This window comes from Plectropomus leopardus, chromosome 8 (genome assembly GCF_026936395.1).
Source record: "Plectropomus leopardus strain MGB_pleo_1.0 chromosome 8, ASM2693639v1, whole genome shotgun sequence".
NCBI classification, from domain to species: domain Eukaryota; kingdom Metazoa; phylum Chordata; class Actinopteri; order Perciformes; family Serranidae; genus Plectropomus; species Plectropomus leopardus.
Window position 1 is genome coordinate 2160451 of NC_142183.1, and position 22293 is coordinate 2182743.

At 37.1% G+C, this 22293-nt stretch overlaps 1 protein-coding gene and 1 long non-coding RNA gene across 4 annotated transcripts in view; one reads left to right on the plus strand and one right to left on the minus strand.

Annotated features, from left to right (window-relative positions):
- fat2 (FAT atypical cadherin 2) overlaps positions 1–4105 on the plus strand; it is a 165811-nt gene extending 161706 nt beyond the window's left edge. For both annotated transcript variants that reach the window (XM_088080717.1, XM_042492869.2), the window contains one exon: positions 183–4105. In XM_088080717.1, coding sequence (XP_087936843.1) covers positions 183–685 — 503 coding nt within the window. In that variant the 3' untranslated portion in view covers positions 686–4105. The remainder of the gene's footprint in view (positions 1–182) is intronic.
- LOC148188813 (uncharacterized) overlaps positions 1–22293 on the minus strand; it is a 68717-nt gene that overhangs the window by 8413 nt on the left and 38011 nt on the right. The window lies entirely within an intron of this gene.

Here is a 22293-nt window from a genome sequence, read left to right on the forward strand (position 1 = left end):
CCAGCTGCAGAGTGTTGTTCTGACGCCCCGAGGTTGTGAAGTTTTTCAGTCATCTTCATGGGAGTGAATGTGTTAAACGCTGAGCTGAGGTCAACACAAACATTTGATGACCAACAGATAATCTTTGGGTCCAAAGTTGATATCAGGACAAATGACTCTGATTACTTGTTTTCTGTCTTCAGTCTATCCAGCAGATCCGGATTACTACGGCCGCCCGGCGGTCCAGGAGTTCCCGCAGTTCGACATCGTAGAGGACGCCTACTCCACCTCCACCATGGACTCGCGCAGAAACTCTCGATTCGGCGGCTTCCCGTTCCCGCTGGAACGATGTGACCGCCGCGCCCCGCTCCCGCCCTGTTACAGCAACCAGAACCTGGACGACTTCCTGGGTCCAGACGGCCTCCCTCTGCCGAGCTCCCAGTGCCCCAACGAGTACACGGCCATCAGCTACTACCCGACGCAGCACACCCGCAGCCTGGACAACGTGTCGGCCGGCTACAAGAGACTCAGCATGCGTCTGAGCGTGGCCATGCCGTCGTACGCAGAGCAGGCCAGCCCGCCGCCGCCGCAGCCGCCAAACCCGGCACAACCTCAGACCAGACCGGCGGGGCAGAACCAGCGCAGCTACGACGGGGTGAGCATGGTGGAGAGCGACTACGGGAGCTGTGAGGAGGTGATGTTTTAACTTTTTGCGTCCTTTTTTTTAGTATTTGAGAACAGTGCGAGCACACGTGTACACCGTGTTCTACTCGGTTTGAAGGCAGCTTTGTGTACACCTCTCAGACGGGACTCTTTGAATCTAATGAACGGCGGCTCAGCGGGCGCTCGCCGTGAGATGAAAGCGCCGCGTGAAACAATGCTTCACATGTCTTTCATTTGTTTGACTTTTCAAAGCGGTGCAGTCGTGCTGTGCCAGACGAGGCGGGGGTAACTCAGCGCCGCTCGCTTACCTCCGCGCGGAAAGTTCAGCTGAAGTTCACGCCTTTGTCTGAGACGCCGAGAGCACTCGTTAACTTGTTAGGGTTGTGAAACAGTATTACTGACTCGACTGCGGGCTGCTTCAGTCACAAGACTTTTCCAGAATGTGACTCTCAGAAGAGGCTTTGTGCAAACAGCTGAAATCATCTCTCATCACTCTCAGCTCAGCACTGATGATGCGATGTGCACAATGCTGCGTACGATGTGACTGAATGTGAGGAGGCAGGCGCAGCGTTGTCATGGCATTGGCCGGCGTGACATTCAGACAAAAACCACCTTCTCATTTCTGATGAAAGCTCGATAAAGAGCTTTGCATTGTGTCAAAGGTAAACAGAGTTTATCCTGTCAGCCTCTGCTGCGTGTTTTTGCTCACGTGGAATTTATTTGATCAAAAATGCAGAAAAGGACAAAAAAACCAGCCGGTGTCGTGCTGACCCCGATGTTGACGCTGAGCACATTTCACGCAGGATAAACATTTCATTGAACTCTTTAATCTGCTTACAGTTGCTGTTGTTTGTTGTTGCTGTCTGTTCTGATGAAGGAGGCTGGATCCTCGTAAAGAAAAAAAAAGCCATAAAGTGACAATGTCGATGTTAGTCGTGATGTGTTTTTAGAATCAATGCAAAACCGCTCGTGTACATTCAGTAGATTTTGAATCATCTCCTGGTGCGTTTTAATTTTAATTAGTGTGAACTAGATCACAGTGTTTTCGTGTCTGTGTTCGAGCTCATAAAGAAAACACTTAATGTGGAGCAGTTCAAGAAAAAACGTCCATGCAGCCATTTTAAATGGTGTAAATATTCAAGACTCACATCAAAGAAAAGCTTCTTTTGGTCAAGAGTTTTTTTTATTTGCCTCATGCAACATTTATAAAATAAACATTAGAGTCCAGCATTTTCTGAAATCGACTGTTTGACAGTTGAGAGCCACAATAGAAAATCATTTCTGTTATGAAGACGTTAAAGCAACAACTCAGACTGACGGGACTGAACTGTTGTCAGATTTTTGACAAACGTTTGAATGTTGGTTTCAGCTCTAATCGCTGATCGCCGATTATCTGATTAATTATAAATGTGAGAAATGATGAGAAACTTTGCTTCCAAATTCCTCATTAAAATATGAAAATAAATATGTGATGTGACGTGGAGAAAACTTTCAAATTTACGGAGCCAAACATTCAGGCGGACTGTGTATTTTGTTTAGGTACATTGTGAAAGTTAAAGCACCCGTCCTCGTCGGCAGGCCGTCAAATAATACCGAAAAAATACTGCGGCTGTGTCACGATCCTCGGCACGCGATATTGATGCCAAAGACCCAAAGAGTCTGTTAGATCATCAGGGCTTCATCGAACTCATCTTACCACCGTCACTCTTTTACGCCACGTTATGTTCCAACGAACAGTGAGCAACTGAAAAAGAAATTAATCAAAATAAAAATGAAGTTTCTTTTACAAAAAGGAAACTTACTCATTGATTTTTTTTTTAAAGAAACCAATCGTTTTTGGGGATTTCAGATGTTTTAATTCTCGAAAAAAAATGTTTTTAAAGTAACCAATTTCTTTTTTAGCCTAAAGCAAACCGCAATTTTCCAGACACTGAGTTTGGTGTTTCGAGTGTATCACACAGACGCCAAAGGGCCGTTAAAAAAGCGGCGATATTTGACAGCCTGGCATGAGAATGGAGAACGTTTGCTCATTTCCAGGCTCGTACTGTGAATACTACAGTATTGAAGGTTTCTGCTTGAACATGCCTCCATGCTTTAATGTTCGGGAAACGTTTTATTTCTCTCTCACTGTGTGTTGAAACACCTGCATTCACCGTCTGAAATCATCCGTTTTGGCGCCCGTCTCTTTAAGCCGTCCTCTCGCGAAAGAACAGTCTGCTCTGATTGGTCGGCGTTTCCGGGTGGTTCGTATCTTTGCGTTTCAAATGAGATATTTTCATATCTTCCGTCGCTATAGCAACCAATGTCAGCAAGCGATTCGGCTCTCCAAACAGCACCAAACCTCGATCGGGCGGTTTGTGAACTCCAGCGCAGATAAGCGGCCTCAGAGATCAGATCTGAAAAACAAATCACATTTTCCAGCTGCGTGGACGGTTTGTGCTTTGGCAAACGAGGGGTGAATGTTTGCACAGTGTTTACCGCCGCCGCCTCCGTGTAAACGTGTTGAGGCTGCAGATGATGCATGTAAAAATCAAAGCAACTGGGTTTTTACACGGCTGCCGGAGGCTGCGGGAGATAAACAAGACACGAGGACGATGCAGGAAAAGACATTAGGGCGATTCAGACAGGCAGTCACGGGGAAAAATGTCTCTGCGTCTCTCATTCGTTCTTAATGTCCTAACTGTCAAATCTCTCCCATCTGGCACCATAACGAGCCGAATCAAAGCACACACTCTGGAGATATTAATGCATATTTAGGCTGCGGTTTTTGCTGCAGTCGTGCTGAGCTGTGACTGAGCTTTGGCACGATTTCTGAAAAATGGAGACAAAGAAATGAGGGGTTTGGAAGCAAAAGTCAGGACGCGTTGAAAGGCGTGCAAATAATATGAGACTTACTGAGTGCAAAATAATTCAGCTTTCTATCACAGATTTGTGAATGCCTTTCCTGTTTTCAGTCTGAGCATTGTACGGTAATTTTGTAAGCGAGAATTACATTTTTTTAAGATCAGGGAAATGGTTATATCATCACCAGAAAATTCATCTTCCCCAGGCTGTTAAAAGTATCTCTGCTAACATTTAAACCTGAGTAACTAAAGTCTTTCTGCTCTAAATTTAATCCGTTCTTAGTGACCACATCATGCAGATTTTAAACTTATTTTGTGAAATCTGAGAATTTGTCTCTTAGTCGTGTGATGTTGTGGGTCGATGTGTCCGTCTGTCGCTGGTGCTTTAACTGTGACCGTCAGAAAGAATTTGTCGTGTGCAGGTATCGTGTTGTACATACAGTCTGTATCTGTGTCGTAGATTGTTGTTTGTGCAGAATATGACTTTTTTTTTTAATGTGGGCCTCCCCATGTTTTTCCTTGTTGTTTCTCTGTGAGAGATTTTATTAAGATACCCCTTTTTTTCATTTAGTTTTCAATATTGTAAAGAGAATATGAATAAAGATATAATCTTCTATGAACACCGATCGTCATCAGTGTTTTCCTTTAGGTCATTGTCGTTACGTTTAGTTTTTCATCTTACTGCTCTGCGTGCCTTACAGACTGCCCCTCGGGACAAATGAAGTGTTTTTGAATTGAATTTGAAACTTCTTGGTGCGTGTTCATCAGCGTCGGGAAAGATGTTAAAAACTTTAAGCCTTCTCCAGACAGGATTAGTGCTATCAGAGGAAATCGTGGATTTGAATTTACCCAGGCACATCGCTGATGCAAGTCACCCCGGCAGTAAAATGATTTTAGAGGAAGTCACGAACACATCAGCTGAAAAACAACTGTCTGAAGAGATGGCAAATTTGGAACTTGTGAACATTTCAATACTTTTCAAACCATTGTTTTGAAATGTTTCAATGAAATGAATTTGACAACAGGTTTGAGAGCAGGGCGACGCCTCTAATTCACCCCGCTCTCACTCCAAAATCGTCACGTGTTGATCGGTTGGTCAGTGACCCTCCACGTCAACTTATGACATTTTAGTTATCCTTGCTGCATCAATGTAGGACGTTTCGATTCCAAGGTTTGAACGAGTTGGATGATCACGTAATATAATGTATGCATTCGCAGGGCGGGCGGGCAGGAAGGTCCCACAAACAATCGTGTGCCTGTTTTGCCTAAACCTGACCATCCGTGACTTTGGTGCCTAAGTCTAACCATCGTCACAGTCCACGCTGTTGTGTGGACATAGGGGCCGTGCCGCGTCAAAGGTTGACGCAGCAAAGATAACTACTGTGTCATATGTTGACTTGGACGGTCATTGATGGGCCGTCACCATGTGACAACTTCAAAGTGAGAATGTGTTGTCTAATTATCCACCTACGCACGTGGTAAACCTCCCGCTGTTTGTGTCGAATCTCTCGGGACAGACTGTCCATCTCACCGACCGCCCGATAGCACCCTGACTCGTACTCCCGTTACACTTGACTTTGACCTCTACTGACTATGGACCCAGAATTGCACATCAACCGATGATGACTTGTATGGCGATCTGTTTGGCACCGGTCTTACTCAAGCCGAGACGCAGCCAGAGGACGGCCAAGCTTCCGAGCGCTGCCACCGTGCTTCGGAGGTTAGCATACCTCGGTCGAGCCGGCATTTCTGCTTGGCCTCGCAGACTGTGATTTCTCCGACTCCGGATAGGTCTCTGTTCTCCTCTGCTTCTCCCGCAGGGCTGGAAGATCGGGGATGGAGCAGCCACAGGAGCCGTCACTGTCACTCATCCCATCTCCCGCCTCCACCGCTTTCTGAACGGGAACGCCAATCCCTTCCGTGCATGATGTCACAGGGCTGCCGCCACCTTCAGGACCTCTGCCTGTGCCATCAGCCCCCTCTAGTGGAGACCAGGTTGTATTATTCCCTGTGCGTGCTCCTTCTGTCTCTAACTTTCCTCAACTCATCTCAGCTTTCTTCTCTTCCTGTGTTCGCAGGTCGTTCACATAAATCGTTTCATCCCAGCATCCTGTCCTCTACCCGTCCTTCGGTTTCCAGTAACATGGCTTCCTCTACATCTGTCCCACGCGCTGATGGCATTGCTGCACAGGCCGACATCATACTGTGGTATGTAATCCAAAATGGCACAAAAATGTCGTAGTATAGATGTCATGACTTGGCTTAATCAGTCACAACAAAAAGGGAGACAACACCATGTCAAATGTTCAAACAATACTTTATTAAATGAATTCAACCAAAAAAGAAATTAAAAAGCAAAATAAGTATTTACAAGACAGGATGTGGAAATAAGCAATGTCAATGCTGTGGAGGAGTGGAATAGGTGTGTGCGGCGGTGTTGTGAAATGCGAACATAGCAAAAGGGGAAAACTTAGACCAGCATTACCAAACCCAAACCGTGGCATGCCTGTGGAGTCAGCCAGAGGAGAGAGAGGGAGCTGGCTGCAGGAGCAGAAGTAACTGCAGCACACCAGGCCCAGATATGGCAAAAATGTCAAAAATGACGTCTCCCAAACAGATATAAAACACCTTAAAACTGCATTAAATATCGTGCAAACACCCGCCAAAGCATAGAATGTTGCTAAAAAAGCCAAAAAACACCATATTTTGGGATGTCGAAAAATTGACCCAAAAAGCAAGGCTATAGTATGGCAAAAATGTTGAAAAATGACGTGTCCCAAAAACCACTTAAAACACCTTTAAACTGCATTAAATAGAGTGTAAAGACATCCCATAGCATAGAATTTTGCAAAAATAGCCAAAAACGCCATATTTTGGGATGTCGAAAAATCAACCAAAAAGCAAGGCTATAGTATGGCAAAAATGTTGAAAAATGACATGTCCCAAAAACCGCTTAAAACACCTTTAAACTGCATTAAATAGCGTGCAAAGACATGCCATAGCATAGAATGTTGCAAAAAAAGCCAAAAACACCATATTTTGGGATGTCCAAAAAATGACCCAAAAAGCAAGGCTATAGTATGGCAAAAATGTCAAAAATAACGTCTCCCAAAAACAGCTTGAAACACCTTTAAACTGCATTAAATAGCGTGCAAAGACATCCCATAGCATAGAATTTTGCAAAAAATAGCCAAAAACACCATATTTTCGGATGTCCAAAAGATGACCCAAAAAGCAAGGCTATAGTATGGCAAAAATGTCAAAAATAACGTCTCCCAAAAACAGCTTGAAACACCTTTAAACTGCATTAAATAGCGTGCAAAGACATCCCATAGCATAGAATTTTGAAAAAAAATAGCCAAAAACACCATATTTTGGGAGGTCGAAAAATCAACCAAAAAGCAAGGCTATAGTATGGCAAAAATGTCGAAAAATGACATGTCCAAAAACCGCTTAAAACACCTTTAAACTGCATTAAATATCATGCAAAGACATCCCATAGCATAGAATTTTGAAAAAAAATAGCCAAAAACACCATATTTTGGGATGTCCAAAAAATGACCCAAAAAGCAAGGCTATAGTATGGCAAAAATGTCAAAAATAACGTCTCCCAAAAACAGCTTAAAACACCATTAAACTGCATTAAATATCGTGTAAAGACACGCCATAGCATAGAATTTTCCAAAAATAGCCAAAAACACCATATTTTCGGATGTCCAAAAGAAGACCCAAAAAGCAAGGCTATAGTATGGCAAAAATGTTGAAAAATGACATGTCCCAAAAACAGCTTGAAACACCTTAAAACTGCATTAAATATCGTGCAAAGACACGCCATAGCATAGAATTTTGCAAAAATAGCCAAAAACACCATATTTTGGGATGTCCAAAAAATGACCCAAAAAGCAAGGCTATAGTATGGCAAAAATGTTGAAAAATGACATGTCCCAAAAACAGCTTAAAACACCTTTAAACTGCATTAAATATCGTGCAAAGACACGCCATAGCATAGAATTTTGAAAAAAAATAGCCAAAAACACCATATTTTGGGATGTCCAAAAAATGACCCAAAAAGCAAGGCTATAGTATGGCAAAAATGTTGAAAAATGACATGTCCCAAAAACTGTTTAAAACACCTTTGAACTGCATTAAATAGCGTGCAAAGACATGCCATAGCATAGAATTTTGAAAAAAATAGCAAAAAACACCATATTTTGTGATGTCGAAAAATGACCCAAAAAGCAAGGCTATAGTATGGCAAAAATGTTGAAAAATGACATGTCCCAAAAACCGCTTAAAACACCTTTAAACTGCATTAAATAGCGTGCAAAGACACGCCATAGCATAGAATTTTGAAAAAAAATAGCCAAAAACACCATATTTTGGGATGTCCAAAAAATGACCCAAAAAGCAAGGCTATAGTATGGCAAAAATGTTGAAAAAGGACATGTCCCAAAAACTGCTTAAAACAGCTTGAAACTGCATTAAATATCGTGCAAAGACACGCCATAGCATAGAATTTTCCAAAAATAGCCAAAAACACCATATTTTCGGATGTCCAAAAGAAGACCCAAAAAGCAAGGCTATAGTATGGCAAAAATGTTGAAAAATGACATGTCCCAAAAACCGCTTAAAACACCTTTAAACTGCATTAAATAGCGTGCAAAGACATCCCATAGCATAGAATTTTGAAAAAAAATAGCCAAAAACACCATATTTTGGGATGTCCAAAAAATGACCCAAAAAGCAAGGCTATAGTATGGCAAAAATGTTGAAAAATGATGTGTCCCAAAAACAGCTTAAAACACCTTTAAACTGCATTAAATATCGTGCAAAGACATCCCATAGCATAGAATTTTGAAAAAAATAGCCAAAAACACCATATTTTGGGATGTCCAAAAAATGACCCAAAAAGCAAGGCTATAGTATGGCAAAAATGTTGAAAAATGACATGTCCCAAAAACCGCTTAAAACGCCTTTAAACTGCATTAAATAGCGTGCAAAGACATCCCATAGCATAGAATTTTGAAAAAAATAGCCAAAAACACCATATTTTGGGATGTCCAAAAAATGACCCAAAAAGCAAGGCTATAGTATGGCAAAAATGTTGAAAAATGACATGTCCCAAAAACCGCTTAAAACACCTTTAAACTGCATTAAATAGCGTGCAAAGACATCCCATAGCATAGAATTTTGAAAAAAAATAGCCAAAAACACCATATTTTGCGATGTTGAAAAATGACCCAAAAAGCAAGGCTATAGTATGGCAAAAATGTCAAAAAAGGACATGTCCCAAAAACCGCTTAAAACTCCTTTAAACTGCATTAAATAGCATGTAAAGACACGCCACAGCGTAGAATGTTGCAAAGAAAGCCAAAATCACCATATTTTGGGATGTCCAAAAAATGACCCAAAAAGCAAGGCTATAGTATGGCAAAAATGTTGAAAAGGACATGTCCCAAAAACTGCTTAAAACGCCTTTAAACTGCATTAAATAGCGTGCAAAGACACGCCATAGCATAGAATTTTGAAAAAAATAGCCAAAAACACCATATTTTGGGATGTCCAAAAAATGACCCAAAAAGCAAGGCTATAGTATGGCAAAAATGTTGAAAAGGACATGTCTCAAAAACTGTTTAAAACACCTTTAAACTGCATTAAATATCGTGCAAAGACACGCCATAGCATAGAATTTTGCAAAGAAAGCCAAACTGACCATATTTTGGGATGTCCAAAAAATGACCCAAAAAGCAAGGCTATAGTATGGCAAAAATGTTGAAAAATGACATGTCCAAAAAAAAACGCTTAAAACACCTTTAAACTGCATTAAATATCGTGCAAAGACATCCCATAGCATAGAATTTTGAAAAAAATAGCCAAAAACACCATCTTTTGGGATGTCCAAAACATGACTCAAAAAGCAAGGCTATAGTATGGCAAAAATGTTGAAAAATGAAATGTCCAAAAAAACGCTTAAAACACCTTTAAACTGCATTAAATATCGTGCAAAGACACGCCATAGCATAGAATTTTGAAAAAAACAGCCAAAAACACCATATTTTGCGATGTCCAAAAAATGACCCAAAAAGCAAGGCTATAGTATGGCAAAAATGTTGAAAAATGACATGTCCCAAAAACTGTTTAAAACACCTTTAAACTGCATTAAATAGCGTATAAAAACATCCTGTAGCATAGAATTTTGCAAAAATAGCCCAAAACACCATGTTTTGCGATGTCGAAAAATCAACCAAAAAGCAAGGCTATAGTATGGCAAAAATGTTGAAAAATGATGTGTCCCAAAAACAGCTTAAAACACCTTTAAACTGCATTAAATATCGTGCAAAGACATCCCATAGCATAGAATTTTGAAAAAAATAGCCAAAAACACCATATTTTGGGATGTCCAAAAAATGACCCAAAAAGCAAGGCTATAGTATGGCAAAAATGTTGAAAAATGACATGTCCCAAAAACAGCTTAAAACACCTTTAAACTGCATTAAATATCGTGCAAAGACATCCCATAGCATAGAATTTTGAAAAAAAAGGCCAAAAACACCATATTTTGGGATGTCCAAAAAATGACCCAAAAAGCAAGGCTATAGTATGGCAAAAATGTCAAAAAATGATGTGTCCCAAAAACTGTTTAAAACACCTTAAAACTGCATTAAATATCGTGCAAAGACATCCCATAGCATAGAATGTTGCAAAGAAAGCCAAAAACACCATATTTTGGGATGTCCAAAAAATGACCCAAAAAGCAAGGCTATAGTATGGCAAAAATGTTGAAAAATGACATGTCCAAAAAAAACGCTTAAAACACCTTTAAACTGCATTAAATATCGTGCAAAGACATCCCATAGCATAGAATTTTGAAAAAAATAGCCAAAAACACCATATTTTGGGATGTCCAAAAAATGACCCAAAAAGCAAGGCTATAGTATGGCAAAAATGTTGAAAAATGACATGTCCCAAAAACAGCTTAAAACACCTTTAAACTGCATTAAATAGCGTGCAAAGACATGCCATACCATAGAATGTTGCAAAAAAAGCCAAAAACACCATATTTTGGGATGTCCAAAAAATGACCCAAAAAGCAAGGCTATAGTATGGCAAAAATGTTGAAAAATGACATGTCCCAAAAACAGCTTAAAACACCTTTAAACTGCATTAAATATCGTGCAAAGACATGCCATAGCATAGAATGTTGCAAAAAAAGCCAAAAACACCATATTTTGGTATGTCCAAAAAATGACCCAAAAAGCAAGGCTATAGTATGGCAAAAATGTTGAAAAATGACATGTCCCAAAAACAGCTTAAAACACCTTTAAACTGCATTAAATAGCGTGTAAAGACATCCCATAGCATAGAATTTTGCAAAACTATCCAAAAACACCATATTTTCGGATGTCCAAAAAATGACCCAAAAAGCAAGGCTATAGTATGGCAAAAATGTTGAAAAATGACATGTCCCAAAAACAGCTTAAAACACCTTAAAACTGCATTAAATATCGTGCAAAGACACGCCATAGCATAGAATGTTGCAAAGAAAGCCAAAAACACCATATTTTGGGATGTCCAAAAAATGACCCAAAAAGCAAGGCTATAGTATGGCAAAAATGTTGAAAAATGACATGTCCCAAAAACAGCTTAAAACACCTTTAAACTGCATTAAATATCGTGCAAAGACATCCCATAGCATAGAATTTTGAAAAAAATAGCCAAAAACACCATATTTTGGGATGTCCAAAAAATGACCCAAAAAGCAAGGCTATAGTATGGCAAAAATGTTGAAAAATGACATGTCCCAAACAACGCTTAAAACACCTTTAAACTGCATTAAATAGCGTGCAAAGACACGCCATAGCATAGAATTTTGCAAAGAAAGCCAAAATGACCATATTTTCGGATGTCCAAAAGAAGACCCAAAAAGCAAGGCTATAGTATGGCAAAAATGTTGAAAAATGACATGTCCCAAAAACCGCTTAAAACACCTTTAAACTGCATTAAATAGCGTGCAAAGACACGCCATAGCATAGAATGTTGCAAAAAAAGCCAAAAACACCATATTTTGGGATGTCCAAAAAATGACCCAAAAAGCAAGGCTATAGTATGGCAAAAATGTTGAAAAATGACATGTCCCAAAAACTGTTTAAAACACCTTTAAACTGCATTAAATATCGTGCAAAGACATCCCATAGCATAGAATTTTGACAAAAACAGCCAAAAACACCATATTTTGGGATGTCCAAAAAATGACCCAAAAAGCAAGGCTATAGTATGGCAAAAATGTTGAAAAATGACATGTCCCCAAAACAGCTTAAAACACCTTTAAACTGCATTAAATAGCGTGTAAAGACATCCCATAGCATAGAATTTTGCAAAACTATCCAAAAACACCATATTTTGGGATGTCCAAAAAATGACCCAAAAAGCAAGGCTATAGTATGGCAAAAATGTTGAAAAATGACATGTCCCAAAAACAGCTTAAAACACCTTAAAACTGCATTAAATATCGTGCAAAGACATGCCATAGCATAGAATGTTGCAAAGAAAGCCAAAAACACCATATTTTGGGATGTCCAAAAAATGACCCAAAAAGCAAGGCTATAGTATGGCAAAAATGTTGAAAAATGACATGTCCAAAAAAACGCTTAAAACACCTTTAAACTGCATTAAATATTGTGCAAAGACATGCCATAGCATAGAATTTTGCAAAAAATAGCCAAAAACACCATATTTTGGGATGTCCAAAAAATGACCCAAAAAGCAAGGCTATAGTATGGCAAAAATGTTGAAAAATGACATGTCCCAAACAACGCTTAAAACACCTTTAAACTGCATTAAATATCGTGCAAAGACATGCCATAGCATAGAATTTTGAAAAAAATAGCCAAACACACCATATTTTGTGATGTCGAAAAAATGACCTAAAAAGCAAGGCTATAGTATGGCAAAAATGTTGAAAAATGACATGTCCCAAACAACGCTTAAAACACCTTTAAACTGCATTAAATATTGTGCAAAGACACGCCATAGCATAGAATTCTGACAAAAACAGCCAAAAACACCATATTTTGGTATGTCCAAAAAATGACCCAAAAAGCAAGGCTATAGTATGGCAAAAATGTTGAAAAATGACATGTCCCAAACAACGCTTAAAACACCTTTAAACTGCATTAAATATCGTGCAAAGACATGCCATAGCATAGAATGTTGCAAAGAAAGCCAAAAACACCATATTTTGCGATGTTGAAAAAATGACCCAAAAAGCAAGGCTATAGTATGGCAAAAATGTTGAAAAAGGACATGTCCCAAAAACTGTTTAAAACACCTTTAAACTGCATTAAATATCGTGCAAAGACATCCCATAGCATAGAATTTTGACAAAAACAGCCAAAAACACCATATTTTGGGATGTCCAAAAAATGACCCAAAAATCAAGGCTATAGTATGGCAAAAATGTTGAAAAATGACATGTCCAAAAAAACGCTTAAAACACCTTTAAATTGCATTAAATATCGTGCAAAGACATCCCATAGCATAGAATTTTGAAAAAAATAGCCAAAAACACCATATTTTGGGATGTCGAAAAAAATGACCCAAAAAGCAAGGCTATAGTATGGCAAAAATGTTGAAAAATGACATGTCCCAAAAACAGCTTGAAACACCTTAAAACTGCATTAAATATCGTGCAAAGACACGCCATAGCATAGAATGTTGCAAAGAAAGCCAAAAACACCATATTTTGGGATGTCGAAAAAATGACCCAAAAAGCAAGGCTATAGTATGGCAAAATGTTGAAAAGGACATGTCCCAAAAACTGTTTAAAACACCTTTAAACTGCATTAAATATCGTGCAAAGACATCCCATAGCATAGAATTTTGACAAAAACAGTCAAAAACACCATATTTTGGGATGTCCAAAAAATGACCAAAAAAGCAAGGCTATAGTATGGCAAAAATGTTGAAAAATGACATGTCCAAAAAAACGCTTAAAACACCTTTAAACTGCATTAAATATCGTGCAAAGACATGCCATAGCATAGAATTTGGAAAAAATAGCTAAAACACCATATTTTGGGATGTCCAAAAAATGACCCAAAAAGCAAGGCTATAGTATGGCAAAAATGTTGAAAAATGACATGTCCAAAAAAACGCTTAAAACACCTTTAAACTGCATTAAATATCGTGCAAAGACATACCATAGCATAGAATTTTGAAAAAAATAGCCAAAAACACCATATTTTGGGATGTCCAAAAAATGACCCAAAAAGCAAGGCTATAGTATGGCAAAAATGTTGAAAAATGACATGTCCCAAAAACAGCTTAAAACACCTTTAAACTGCATTAAATATCGTGCAAAGACATCCCATAGCATAGAATTTTGCAAAACTATCCAAAACACCATATTTTGGGATGTCCAAAAATGACCCAAAAAGCAAGGCTATAGTATGGCAAAAATGTTGAAAAATGACATGTCCCCAAAACAGATTAAAACACCTTTAAACTGCATTAAATAGCGTGTAAAGACATCCCATAGCATAGAATTTTGCAAAACTATCCAAAAACACCATATTTTGGGATGTCCAAAAGATGACCCAAAAAGCAAGGCTATAGTATGGCAAAAATGTTGAAAAATGACATGTCCCAAAAACTGTTTAAAACACCTTTAAACTGCATTAAATAGCGTGCAAAGACACGCCATAGCATAGAATTTTGCAAAGAAAGCCAAAATGACCATATTTTGGGATGTCCAAAAAATGACCCAAAAAGCAAGGCTATAGTATGGCAAAAATGTTGAAAAATGACATGTCCCAAAAACTGTTTAAAACACCTTTGAACTGCATTAAATAGCGTGCAAAGACATGCCATAGCATAGAATTTTGAAAAAAATAGCCAAAAACACCATATTTTGGGATGTCCAAAAAATGACCCAAAAAGCAAGGCTATAGTATGGCAAAAATGTTGAAAAATGACATGTCCCCAAAACAGCTTAAAACACCTTTAAACTGCATTAAATAGCGTGTAAAGACATCCCATAGCATAGAATTTTGCAAAACTATCCAAAAACACCATATTTTGTGATGTCGAAAAATCAACCAAAAAGCAAGGCTATAGTATGGCAAAAATGTTGAAAAATGACATGTCCCAAAAACAGCTTGAAACACCTTAAAACTGCATTAAATATCGTGCAAAGACACGCCATAGCATAGAATGTTGCAAAGAAAGCCAAAAACACCATATTTTGCGATGTTGAAAAAATGACCCAAAAAGCAAGGCTATAGTATGGCAAAAATGTTGAAAAATGACATGTCCCAAACAACGCTTAAAACACCTTTAAACTGCATTAAATATCGTGCAAAGACACGCCATAGCATAGAATTTTGACAAAAACAGCCAAAAACACCATATTTTGGGATGTCCAAAAAATGACCCAAAAAGCAAGGCTATAGTATGGCAAAAATGTTGAAAAATGACATGTCCCAAACAACGCTTAAAACACCTTTGAACTGCATTAAATAGCGTGCAAAGACATGCCATAGCATAGAATTTTGAAAAAAATAGCCAAAAACACCATATTTTGTGATGTCGAAAAAATGACCTAAAAAGCAAGGCTATAGTATGGCAAAAATGTTGAAAAATGACATGTCCCAAACAACGCTTAAAACACCTTTAAACTGCATTAAATATTGTGCAAAGACACGCCATAGCATAGAATTCTGACAAAAACAGCCAAAAACACCATATTTTGGTATGTCCAAAAAATGACCCAAAAAGCAAGGCTATAGTATGGCAAAAATGTTGAAAAATGACATGTCCCAAACAACGCTTAAAACACCTTTAAACTGCATTAAATATCGTGCAAAGACACGCCATAGCATAGAATGTTGCAAAGAAAGCCAAAAACACCATATTTTGGTATGTCCAAAAGATGACCCAAAAAGCAAGGCTATAGTATGGCAAAAATGTTGAAAAATGACATGTCCCAAAAACTGCTTAAAACGCCTTTAAACTGCATTAAATAGCGTGCAAAGACACGCCATAGCATAGAATGTTGCAAAAAAAAGCCAAAAACACCATATTTTGCGATGTTGAAAAATGACCCAAAAAGCAAGGCTATAGTATGGCAAAATGTTGAAAAATGATATGTCCCAAAAACTGTTTAAAACACCTTTAAACTGCATTAAATATCGTGCAAAGACATCCCATAGCATAGAATTTTGACAAAAACAGCCAAAAACACCATATTTTGGGATGTCCAAAAAATGACCCAAAAAGCAAGGCTATAGTATGGCAAAAATGTTGAAAAATGACATGTCCCCAAAACAGCTTAAAACACCTTTAAACTGCATTAAATAGCGTGTAAAGACATCCCATAGCATAGAATTTTGCAAAACTATCCAAAAACACCATATTTTGGGATGTCCAAAAAATGACCCAAAAAGCAAGGCTATAGTATGGCAAAAATGTTGAAAAATGACATGTCCCAAAAACAGCTTAAAACACCTTAAAACTGCATTAAATATCGTGCAAAGACATGCCATAGCATAGAATGTTGCAAAGAAAGCCAAAAACACCATATTTTGGGATGTCCAAAAAATGACCCAAAAAGCAAGGCTATAGTATGGCAAAAATGTTGAAAAATGACATGTCCAAAAAAACGCTTAAAACACCTTTAAACTGCATTAAATATTGTGCAAAGACATGCCATAGCATAGAATTTTGCAAAAAATAGCCAAAAACACCATATTTTGGGATGTCCAAAAAATGACCCAAAAAGCAAGGCTATAGTATGGCAAAAATGTTGAAAAATGACATGTCCCAAACAACGCTTAAAACACCTTTAAACTGCATTAAATATCGTGCAAAGACATGCCATAGCATAGAATTTTGAAAAAAATAGCCAAACACACCATATTTTGTGATGTCGAAAAAATGACCTAAAAAGCAAGGCTATAGTATGGCAAAAATGTTGAAAAATGACATGTCCCAAACAACGCTTAAAACACCTTTAAACTGCATTAAATATTGTGCAAAGACACGCCATAGCATAGAATTCTGACAAAAAAATAGCCAAAACACCATATTTTGGTATGTCCAAAAATGACCCAAAAAGCAAGGCTATAGTATGGCAAAAATGTTGAAAAATGACATGTCCCAAACAACGCTTAAAACACCTTTAAACTGCATTAAATATCGTGCAAAGACATGCCATAGCATAGAATGTTGCAAAGAAAGCCAAAAACACCATATTTTGCGATGTTGAAAAAATGACCCAAAAAGCAAGGCTATAGTATGGCAAAAATGTTGAAAAAGGACATGTCCCAAAAACTGTTTAAAACACCTTTAAACTGCATTAAATATCGTGCAAAGACATCCCATAGCATAGAATTTTGACAAAAACAGCCAAAAACACCATATTTTGGGATGTCCAAAAAATGACCCAAAAATCAAGGCTATAGTATGGCAAAAATGTTGAAAAATGACATGTCCAAAAAAACGCTTAAAACACCTTTAAATTGCATTAAATATCGTGCAAAGACATCCCATAGCATAGAATTTTGAAAAAAATAGCCAAAAACACCATATTTTGGGATGTCCAAAAAATGACCCAAAAAGCAAGGCTATAGTATGGCAAAAATGTTGAAAAATGACATGTCCCAAAAACAGCTTGAAACACCTTAAAACTGCATTAAATATCGTGCAAAGACACGCCATAGCATAGAATGTTGCAAAAAAAGCCAAAAACACCATATTTTGGGATGTCGAAAAAATGACCCAAAAAGCAAGGCTATAGTATGGCAAAAATGTTGAAAAAGGACATGTCCCAAAAACTGTTTAAAACACCTTTAAACTGCATTAAATATCGTGCAAAGACATCCCATAGCATAGAATTTTGACAAAAACAGTCAAAAACACCATATTTTGGGATGTCCAAAAAATGACCAAAAAAGCAAGGCTATAGTATGGCAAAAATGTTGAAAAATGACATGTCCAAAAAAACGCTTAAAACACCTTTAAACTGCATTAAATATCGTGCAAAGACATGCCATAGCATAGAATTTGGAAAAAAAATAGCCAAAAACACCATATTTTGGGATGTCCAAAAAATGACCCAAAAAGCAAGGCTATAGTATGGCAAAAATGTTGAAAAATGACATGTCCAAAAAAACGCTTAAAACACCTTTAAACTGCATTAAATATCGTGCAAAGACATACCATAGCATAGAATTTTGAAAAAAATAGCCAAAAACACCATATTTTGGGATGTCCAAAAAATGACCCAAAAAGCAAGGCTATAGTATGGCAAAAATGTTGAAAAATGACATGTCCCCAAAACAGATTAAAACACCTTTAAACTGCATTAAATAGCGTGTAAAGACATCCCATAGCATAGAATTTTGCAAAACTATCCAAAAACACCATATTTTCAGATGTCCAAAAAATGACCCAAAAAGCAAGGCTATAGTATGGCAAAAATGTTGAAAAATGACATGTCCCAAAAACTGCTTAAAACGCCTTTAAACTGCATTAAATAGCGTGCAAAGACACGCCATAGCATAGAATGTTGCAAAAAAAGCCAAAAACACCATATTTTGGGATGTCCAAAAAATGACCCAAAAAGCAAGGCTATAGTATGGCAAAAATGTTGAAAAATGACATGTCCCAAAAACTGTTTAAAACACCTTTAAACTGCATTAAATATCGTGCAAAGACATCCCATAGCATAGAATTTTGACAAAAATAGCCAAAAACACCATATTTTGGGATGTCCAAAAAATGACCCAAAAAGCAAGGCTATAGTATGGCAAAAATGTTGAAAAATGACATGTCCCCAAAACAGCTTAAAACACCTTTAAACTGCATTAAATAGCGTGTAAAGACATCCCATAGCATAGAATTTTGCAAAACTATCCAAAAACACCATATTTTGTGATGTCGAAAAATCAACCAAAAAGCAAGGCTATAGTATGGCAAAAATGTCGAAAAATGACATGTCCCAAAAACAGCTTGAAACACCTTAAAACTGCATTAAATATCGTGCAAAGACACGCCATAGCATAGAATGTTGCAAAGAAAGCCAAAAACACCATATTTTGCGATGTTGAAAAAATGACCCAAAAAGCAAGGCTATAGTATGGCAAAAATGTTGAAAAATGACATGTCCCAAACAACGCTTAAAACACCTTTAAACTGCATTAAATATCGTGCAAAGACACGCCATAGCATAGAATTTTGACAAAAACAGCCAAAAACACCATATTTTGGTATGTCCAAAAAATGACCCAAAAAGCAAGGCTATAGTATGGCAAAAATGTTGAAAAATGACATGTCCCAAACAACGCTTAAAACACCTTTAAACTGCATTAAATATCGTGCAAAGACATGCCATAGCATAGAATTTTGAAAAAAATAGCCAAACACACCATATTTTGTGATGTCGAAAAAATGACCTAAAAAGCAAGGCTATAGTATGGCAAAAATGTTGAAAAATGACATGTCCCAAACAACGCTTAAAACACCTTTAAACTGCATTAAATATTGTGCAAAGACACACCATAGCATAGAATTTTGAAAAAAATAGCCAAAAACACCATATTTTGGTATGTCCAAAAAATGACCCAAAAAGCAAGGCTATAGTATGGCAAAAATGTTGAAAAATGACATGTCCCAAACAACGCTTAAAACACCTTTAAACTGCATTAAATATCGTGCAAAGACATGCCATAGCATAGAATTTTGAAAAAAATAGCCAAAAACACCATATTTTGTGATGTCGAAAAATCAACCAAAAAGCAAGGCTATAGTATGGCAAAAATGTCGAAAAATGACATGTCCCAAAAACAGCTTGAAATACCTTAAAACTGCATTAAATATCGTGCAAAGACATGCCATAGCATAGAATGTTGCAAAGAAAGCCAAAAACACCATATTTTGGGATGTCCAAAAAATGACCCAAAAAGCAAGGCTATAGTATGGCAAAAATGTTGAAAAAGGACATGTCCCAAAAACTGTTTAAAACACCTTTAAACTGCATTAAATATCGTGCAAAGACATCCCATAGCATAGAATTTTGACAAAAACAGCCAAAAACACCATATTTTGGGATGTCCAAAAAATGACACAAAAAGCAAGGCTATAGTATGGCAAAAATGTTGAAAAATGACATGTCCAAAAAAACGCTTAAAACACCTTTAAACTGCATTAAATATCGTGCAAAGACATCCCATAGCATAGAATTTTGAAAAAAATAGCCAAAAACACCATATTTTCGGATGTCGAAAAATGACCCAAAAAGCAAGGCTATAGTATGGCAAAAATGTTGAAAAATGACATGTCCCAAAAACAGCTTAAAACACCTTTAAACTGCATTAAATATCGTGCAAAGACATCCCATAGCATAGAATTTTGAAAAAAAAGGCCAAAAACACCATATTTTGGGATGTCCAAAAAATGACCCAAAAAGCAAGGCTATAGTATGGCAAAAATGTTGAAAAATGACATGTCCAAAAAAACGCTTAAAACACCTTTAAACTGCATTAAATATCGTGCAAAGACATCCCATAGCATAGAATTTTGAAAAAATAGTCAAAAACACCATATTTTGGGATGTCAAAAATGACCCAAAAAGCAAGGCTATAGTATGGCAAAATGTTGAAAAATGACATGTCCAAAAAAACGCTTAAAACACCTTTAAACTGCATTAAATATCGTGCAAAGACATCCCATAGCATAGAATTTTGAAAAAAATAGCCAAAAACACCATATTTTGGGATGTCCAAAAAATGACCCAAAAAGCAAGGCTATAGTATGGCAAAAATGTTGAAAAATGACATGTCCCAAACAACGCTTAAAACACCTTTAAACTGCATTAAATAGCGTGTAAAGACATCCCATAGCATAGAATTTTGCAAAACTATCCAAAAACACCATATTTTCAGATGTCCAAAAAATGACCCAAAAAGCAAGGCTATAGTATGGCAAAAATGTTGAAAAATGACATGTCCCCAAAACAGCTTAAAACACCTTTAAACTGCATTAAATATCATGCAAAGACATCCCATAGCATAGAATTTTGCAAAAAAAAAGCCAAAAACACCATATTTTGGGATGTCCAAAAAATGACCCAAAAAGCAAGGCTATAGTATGGCAAAAATGTTGAAAAATGACATGTCCCAAAAACTGTTTAAAACACCTTTGAACTGCATTAAATATCGTGCAAAGACATGCCATAGCATAGAATTTTGAAAAAAATAGCAAAAAACACCATATTTTGTGATGTCGAAAAATCAACCAAAAAGCAAGGCTATAGTATGGCAAAAATGTCGAAAAATGACATGTCCCAAAAACAGCTTGAAATACCTTAAAACTGCATTAAATATCGTGCAAAGACATGCCATAGCATAGAATGTTGCAAAGAAAGCCAAAAACACCATATTTTGCGATGTTGAAAAAATGACCCAAAAAGCAAGGCTATAGTATGGCAAAAATGTTGAAAAATGACATGTCCCAAAAACAGCTTGAAACACCTTAAAACTGCATTAAATATCGTGCAAAGACATCCCATAGCATAGAATTTTGCAAAACTATCCAAAAACACCATATTTTGGGATGTCCAAAAAATGACACAAAAAGCAAGGCTATAGTATGGCAAAAATGTTGAAAAATGACATGTCCCAAACAACGCTTAAAACACCTTTAAACTGCATTAAATATCGTGCAAAGACACGCCATAGCATAGAATGTTGCAAAGAAAGCCAAAAACACCATATTTTGGGATGTCGAAAAAATGACCCAAAAAGCAAGGCTATAGTATGGCAAAAATGTTGAAAAAGGACATGTCCCAAATTACGCTTAAAACACCTTTAAACTGCATTAAATATCGTGCAAAGACATGCCATAGTATAGAATTTTGAAAAAAATAGCCAAAAACACCATAATTTGTGATGTCGAAAAATCAACCAAAAAGCAAGGCTATAGTATGGCAAAAATGTTGAAAAATGACATGTCCAAAAAAACGCTTAAAACACCTTTAAACTGCATTAAATAGCGTATAAAAACATCCTGTAGCATAGAATGTTGCAAAAATAGCCCAAAACACCATGTTTTGCGATGTCGAAAAATCAACCAAAAAGCAAGGCTATAGTATGGCAAAAATGTTGAAAAAGGACATGTCCCAAATTACGCTTAAAACACCTTTAAACTGCATTAAATATCGTGCAAAGACATGCCATAGTATAGAATTTTGAAAAAAATAGCCAAAAACACCATAATTTGTGATGTCGAAAAATCAACCAAAAAGCAAGGCTATAGTATGGCAAAAATGTTGAAAAATGACATGTCCCAAAAACAGCTCGAAACACCTTAAAACTGCATTAAATATCGTGCAAAGACATCCCATAGCATAGAATTTTGACAAAAACAGTCAAAAACACCATATTTTGGGATGTCCAAAAAATGACCCAAAAAGCAAGGCTATAGTATGGCAAAAATGTTGAAAAATGACATGTCCAAAAAAACGCTTAAAACACCTTTAAACTGCATTAAATATCGTGCAAAGACATGCCATAGCATAGAATTTGGAAAAAAAATACCCAAAAACACCATATTTTGGGATGTCCAAAAAATGACCCAAAAAGCAAGGCTATAGTATGGCAAAAATGTTGAAAAATGACATGTCCCAAAAACAGCTTAAAACACCTTAAAACTGCATTAAAAGGCGTATAAAAACATCCTGTAGCATAGAATTTTGCAAAAATGGCCCAAAACACCATATTTTGCGATGTCGAAAAATCAACCAAAAAGCAAG